The sequence below is a fragment of the Chrysochloris asiatica genome, unplaced genomic scaffold, assembly GCF_000296735.1.
Source record: "Chrysochloris asiatica unplaced genomic scaffold, ChrAsi1.0 scaffold00257, whole genome shotgun sequence".
NCBI classification, from domain to species: Eukaryota; Metazoa; Chordata; class Mammalia; order Afrosoricida; family Chrysochloridae; genus Chrysochloris; species Chrysochloris asiatica.
Window position 1 is genome coordinate 161,358 of NW_006408775.1, and position 7,322 is coordinate 168,679.

The following is a 7,322-nucleotide window of genomic DNA, read 5'->3' on the forward strand; positions in this document are numbered from 1 at the left end:
GATATATGGAGGGGATAATAATCAATGTAATGAAACAAGCTATATGAATGGTTGAATGTGAAGCTGATGATGTGCCCTGTAAACTTGCACTCAATGCACAATAAAAACATTTAAAAAATAAAAAAAACACAAGTGAAGACAACAAAGTCAGCTTCCATCCCAGCAGCACTGCAGAGTCTAAATCAACCTCTGGAAGTGACTTCAAGGCATCCACACCCCCGCTCGCTTACCTCCCACCAAGACACCAAGGAAGCAACTAAAAAAATCTATCTGCTACAACAGGAAATAACAGCATTAGGAAGTTCTTCAAGATTATGTGTCCAGTCAGTACCCTAGAGTCAGGAAGGTGACCAAGAATCCCCTCCCGCAGATAAATATCCCTAAAATAGAACCTGACAGTAATAAGATTAAAGAGCCCGGGTGATGACGTTAATCACAAGGTCGGTGGTGGACATAGATAGGACAGTGGTGGACATAGATAGGACAGTCTGCTTCTGTAAAGATTGCAGCCTTGGAAACAATTCTACTCTGTCCCAAAGGTTTGAATAGGAATCGACTCAACAGCAAATAATGCTACATAAAACATGCACACTGCAGAATGTTGACTACACACATGGACACACCCTGTTGTTATGTGCACGACTGACATGCTTCGAGCACATGATACATATTTACAAGGTTTGTAAAATTCAGGAGTCTAGAGGAGCTTCTGAAACATACTACAGCTGGCGGGAAGCCTGGACCCTTACGGCACTGCACCTTTAAACCCCTGAAGCCTCTCTACTGAGAGAAAAAACCTCCAACACCAATGTGTGTAGCACCGTTCTTGCCACTTCCTATAGTCAGTCACGTAATTACACACGGTAAACATGCCGAGTAAAAACAGACAATCCTGAGAGCCACCCACACTGCAGGACTCCAGTGCTGGAACCACAAAGTGAAGGTGCTACAGACGAGGTTAGAGGCTGCCCACCATGTGGGGAAAGGCTCTGTACCCTGACCACGCTGTCATCGCTGTCCTGGGCAGAGTGCACAGAGCACACCAATTTCCTACAACCGTCTATGAAAACGAAAATGTCCGGTCTTTTCTGCCACCTAGTCACTGGAAACGGTCATCAAGGGATCCTGCTCTTCAGAGAGCAGAAAGGACACGTGCAGAGGCCCCTCAGGGTTTGCCCACCCTGTGGTCACTGGGGGTGCTCCAGAAGGCAGTTTGCCCAGGGGCGCCCAAGTCCTCCAGTCCTCAGGCTGGGGAAAGATGGGGTAGCACATAAAACCATGGTAGGATCACATCTGATTTCCAACCAGCCTGTTACAGACTGGAGCGAGAGACGCCTTCAAGCACCATGTGCATGTGGGCTGCTTTTCTCTTCTAGCTCCTTGACACAAATTAAGGGATAGCTCTTACCTGGGGGTGTCACTAAAGGGGGGCCTACAAGGGTTCGAAAGCTCTAGCTAGCTGGGCGCTAACTCCCACTCTGCTTACCCCACCTCCAACAGCCCTCACTGCAGCACCTGATGGCCAAGCTTGAGCAGCTCTGGTTCTGTCTCCTTATTGTCGTTAACCTACCTTAACCTGACCAGTGCCAGGTGCTATGTGAGCCAAAGGTACAAAAAATGAGCAGACAGCCCCTAACCCATCACTTCTCAGTCTGCAAGTACACCAAGGGGTGTTCCAGGTTCACAGCCCCACTTCAATGAGCACGCATCTCAATCTAAATGAATCCTCACCACTCAGGCCTCCGTCAGACCCCCAGAACACAGCCTACACAGAGGAGGGTCTGCTCGCCATCAAATAAGTGCCTAGCACATTCACAAAACCCTCCAAATCTGACTCAGTCACCCTAAAGGCCAGAGCAGAAGCATCCCATATGGTGTCCCAGGCTGTCACCTCTACATAAACAAAACAGTCACATCTGCTGACACGTTTCAGTGAGTAGCTGAGTGTCCAACCACATCCCACCTCCACCCCAGCCAGACAAGTGCATCGGAAGCCCCCCCCCCCCCGAAAGCAGGGACCGCCGCAGCCCCCCCCCCCCCCACTCCATGGACCAACTGGAGGGACCATTTCCCACTGACCTCAGCTTCTTTCTTCCTTGTCCGGACTTTCTCCACCTCCATGAGAATCTTCTGGGACTCATCCACATTCCCTTCTGCTCCCAGCTGCTCTGCTTTTGCAAGGAGCTTTCCTATTTCTTCGTTCAACTCGTGTACTTTCTCTGCCTGAGAAGAGAGAAGAGTGAGGTTCGCAGACGCCAAAACCCAGGACTTTTCATGCAAAGTAAACAAGTGTTTCAATCCCAGCACATTCTCACCAGTGAGGCCCATGTGCACACACTTGCCCCACGCCCCAGGACACAGGCAGCTCTATACACTACAACCACCGCTGCCCTGTCAGCTGGTCAACTACTATGGTAGTTTGCATGCTGCTGTGATTCTGGAAGCTATGCCATGGGTATTTTAAATCCCAGCAGGGTCCCCCCAACGGTGGACGGGTTTCAGCTGAGCTTCCAGATGAAGATAGACTAAAAAGGAGAAATGAACTACTTGCGAATATTCAGTCACTGAAACCCTTTTGAATAGCAATGGAACACTGTCAGCACCAGAATATTGTCAGATATACTGCTGGAAGATGAGCCCCTCAGGTTGGAAGGCACTCAATATATGACTGGGAAAGAGCTTCCTCCTCAAAGTAGAGGTGCCCGTGATGACACGAATGGAACAAAGACTTCAGGACCTTCATTTGCTGATGGGGCACAACTCAAAACAGAGAAACAGCTGTAATTAATAATTGGAATATGGAATATACGAAGTGTGAATCTAGGAAAATTGGAAATTGTCCAATATGAAACAGAACACATAAACATCGATATCCTAGGCCTTAGTAGGCTGAACTGGACTGGTATGGACCATTCTGAATCTGACATCCACAAAGTTAACTATGCCGGGAATGACAAACTGAAGAAGTACAGCGTCACATTCATCATCAAAAAGAACCTAACCAGATCTGTTTTGAAGTACAACACTGTCTGTGATAGGATAATATCCATATGCCTATAAGAAAGACCAGTTAATGCCACTGTTATTCAAACTTACACATCAATCACTAAAGTCAGTGATGATGAAATTGAAGAATTCTATCAACTTCTTCAGTATGAAATGGATCAAACATGCAATCAAGATCTATTGATAATTACAGGCAACTGAAATGCAAAGATTAGAAAGATCAGTAGTTAGAAAATAGCCTTGGTGATAGAAACGATGCTCTAGATTCCATGATAAGAGTTTTGCAAGACCAATGACAACTTCACTGGCAATACCTTTTTTAAACAACATAAAAAAGACAACTATACACATGGAATACAGAATCTGTGAAAACAGAGGGTGGAAAAGTTTCCTAAAGTGAAAACAAGTCCAGGGGCAGACTGTGGAACAGACCACCAACTGCTCATATGCATGTTCAGACTAAAGTTGAAGAAAACTGAAACAAGTCCATGAGAGCCAAAATATCTATCCCACCTGAATTTAGGGATCATGTGAAGAACAGAGTTGATGCATTAGACTGAAGACCAGAAGAGTTATGGGATGACATTAAGAACGTCATATAGAAAGAGAGCAAAAGGTCACTAAGAAGACAAGACAGACCAAAATATATGTCAAAAGAAACTCTGAAACTTGCTCTCCAATGAAGAAATGCTAAAGCAAATGGAAAAATTGAGGTAAAAGAGCTGAACAGAAAATTTCAAAAGGCAGCTCAAGAAGACAAAGACCCGGAGTTAGAAAATCAAAAGGGAAGAATGCACTCAGCATTTCTCAAGATAAGCTGAGGGAACCAAAGAAAAAATTTCAAGCCTTGATTTGCAATACTGAAAGATTCTATGGGCAAAATATTGAAGGATGTAGAAAGCATCAAACGAAGATGAAGGAATGCACAGAAAATCACTGTACCAAAACGAAATGATCAATGTTCAACCATTTCAAGAGGGAGCAAATAATCAAGAGCCGGTGATACTCAAGGAAGCCGCCCACAGTGCATTGGAGGCACGGGCACAGAACAAGTCACCAGGAATCGATGGAATACAAAGGGAAATCTTCCAACAAACGTATGTAGCCCTGGAGGCAAACACAACTCCAGCACTCCATTCCAAAGAGAGGTGACCCAACAGCTAGGGACCTTCAATGTACCACGACAGTGAGGCTGGCACATGACTGGGCAGTGCTTTCCTTCTATTGTGCACAGGGTCACAGTGAGATGGCACCAAACAACATATGCTACAAGCGAAAAGCCCAAGTTATTGGCCTTCCCTCTCAGCACCTTCAGTCCACCCGTTGTAAGAGCGCCCTTATGCTCACAAGGAAAGGAGTCGCTGCCCACGGGGGGCTGCAGCAAGAGCACAGCTGGCTCAGCCACAGCCCTCCACAGTGGGAGGAGCGCACAGCCTCCCTCCCCGAGGGTGCCCTGTGGCAACCATGTGCAGTAGTAGCCACCGGAACCCACCTTGGCTGAAACCTCAGCGCTGATCTCCTCCTGGGTCTCTGCGAGCCGCTTCTTGGCCAGTTCCGTTCTGCGGTCACACTCGGCAATGAAGGACTCCAGGTGATCCATCGCCTAGTTGGGAAAAGCAGAGCAATGTGACCTCGAGCTGCTAGGAAGGACAGATCTGCATTAGTACCAGAGAGCTGCAGGTTCAATGGGTTGACCCCAGGCTCCCTACAGCCAATCCGCCTGCTTTACCAGGGGAAATCAGAGGGGGCTGCCGAACCCAACTGGCCACTTACAGCACTTGGACTTAATCAGTCTCACTAACCCTCACTAATGACAAGACCCTCTTCTGAAGACAGGCAGCAGGAGGTGTGCATACATACTTGCAGGTCTCTGCTAGTCCCATGATCTAAGAGTTCCCCCACTTCCACCTCAAAAAACAAGACAGAACAAAGATTATTGAGAGCTGTATAAACACTCTGCATACAACAGCAGGAGACTAGTGACTAGCTACCCAAAGAGACACAGGACAAGACACTCTGAAAAGAGAGACTGCTGGTAAGAAACAGGAAGAAACGGACTAAGTGGATGCATATGCTCAACAGTTAATCTGCCAAAACTTGGCAAAAGCTGAAACAGAACTCAGATCCATACACAGAGAAGGGACATCGCTTTTCCAGTCGGCAGAAAGGGAAGATTGTTAGCAGCAATAAGAAATACAGCCAATGTAAAAACCTTCCCTAAAAGCCGAGACTGTAAATTCCAATAAGTCAAGTCCCCCCCCATCCAAAAAAAAAAAAAAAAGCTAAAGAGGATAGAGAGAAACACTGTAAACTGATGATATATGGAGGGGATAATAATCAATGTAATGAAACAAGCTATATGAATGGTTGAATGTGAAGCTGATGATGTGCCCTGTAAACTTTCACTCAATGCAAAATAAAAACATTTAATTAAAAAAAGAAATACAGCCAAGGTTATACACACAGCCTGTTCATGTCAGCACCATTTTAAATACTGCAAAGTGAGGGCAACAGTGTCAGTGTGGGTGGCAGGGTCAGAGGGTGACTCAGCATCAAAAAAGGGGAGAAAAGAACTTGTAGGTAAGATAAGAGGACGTGAAAAGCCCAAACCACCAGTGAGTATGGAAACACCTCCGTCTCCCTGAAAAGATTCAGTCAGTTGGGGGACAGCGACCTACGAGGACTAGCGATCCTGGTCAGACACTGGTGGACCTCCTTCAGCGAGCTCACACACTTCTTCCAAATAAATGCGTATTCAGCAGCCAGTCAATGCCGGGGAAGATACCCCATGTTGCCACTGAGCCCCTTGGACCAGAGGCAGAGGTCCTACCACGTATCCCTCAAGAGCGCGGAACTCACAACACCCAAGTGTCCAAATCAATCAAATGGAAAGAAACACGTCAGCTTACACGCACTCACACACCCTAACAGGCAGGCAGCCCTGCAAACGTATGGCAGCCAATCACCCTGACGCTAGGTCCCTAGTACTATCACACCAGACAGGCCAACTACAACCAAGGGATCCGCTCCCCAGGGGTGGAATGAGGGAAGGATACCCGACACCTCACAACCTTTCTTATGACCCAAAGTGACTTCCTGCATTTTCATCAGAAGCCAAGGTTGCTACTGACTCACGTGTCTAATACCTGAGACTATACTTCACACAGAGAACGGAGGTGTCTTGACACAAGGTCTGCCCTCTCCTCCATCACCACACTTCTCAACTTCTGATTGGTCCCTAAACCCTAACTCAGGCTTAAATGACAATGAGTCTGGGGAGGAGCCTCCTCACTGCCAGAACACCCCAAAAGCAGTCAGATTCTCTTCATACGACAATAAGGAACCGCTGGCAAACCATATGTGAAATCGGAATGTCAGCACCCTTGGGTCCAGCACCAGAGACTGTCACTGAGTCCTCCCACCCACGGCCCACTGACAGGGTAGACAGACAAATGCACTCATCAAGCCAACCCAGCAGGAGTGAGCAGAACTGTCCCACGGAGTGGCCGAGGCTATCACCTTCCTCCAGTGCAGTAGCTGGTGAGTTCGCACTGTCAGCCTTTCAGAAAGCAGCATGGTGTCACCAATGTGCTCTCTCCCTGTGAAGGAACCTGCCCCAGGCCACACAGGGTCCCCGGCACAGGTCTCTGACTTAGGGGAACCTGACTGTTCACTGCTGGTCCGTGAGGGATCATCAAGTACTCACCAGAACTCAAACTGCTAAGATGTGTACTTTTGGAAACTCATCGCATAAAATGCCACAAAGCAAAATAAAATCTAGGAAAATAATTAATTACATTTCCAATGTTAACATTCAAGAACTAAACTGCTCGAGAAGCTTTTCATAAACTAGTGTGAGTTTTGCTGTTTAGCAGACAAAAAATGTGAAATTCATATTCCTGGTCACCCAAAGGCAAATATTATAAACCCTTCCCTACGGAAATTTTCGGATAAAACATTCTCAAGAGATCAGGGTCCAGGCTGGGTGCTTGCAGCTGGTGAAGAGCTGCCCCGCGCCAGGATCAGCGCTTCAGGGGGAGGGGGGGAGGGGCTCAGCAGGCAGGAAAGGCCTGCAAAGAAACCTCTCTAACTGGTAGAACCCCAGAAGGTTACCACAGTGACCGACTCAAAGCCATTTCTGATCCTACAGACTCACACTTGTGCCGATGTGCAATAGTACTCCCAGCAGCACCAGGACCACCAAGGGGACTGCTCACTGAAAATGTCCACACAGCCGTCAGGAGAGAGCAGGGCAGAAGAGTGCGTGAGCAGACCACAGCCAGTCTCCCCCGCCCCCCCCCCCCCCACCCCCGTCA

At 47.5% G+C, this 7,322-nt stretch overlaps 1 protein-coding gene across 2 annotated transcripts in view; it reads right to left on the reverse strand.

Moving 5' to 3' along the window:
* Positions 1-7,322, reverse strand: part of LUC7L (LUC7-like (S. cerevisiae)) — a 28,331-nt gene that overhangs the window by 4,413 nt on the left and 16,596 nt on the right. For both annotated transcript variants that reach the window (XM_006873825.1, XM_006873826.1), the window contains exons 4-5: positions 4,499-4,609; positions 2,080-2,223 (exon numbers count right to left, since the gene is read on the reverse strand). In XM_006873825.1, the coding sequence (XP_006873887.1) occupies positions 2,080-2,223; positions 4,499-4,609 (255 nt within the window). The remainder of the gene's footprint in view (positions 1-2,079; positions 2,224-4,498; positions 4,610-7,322) is intronic.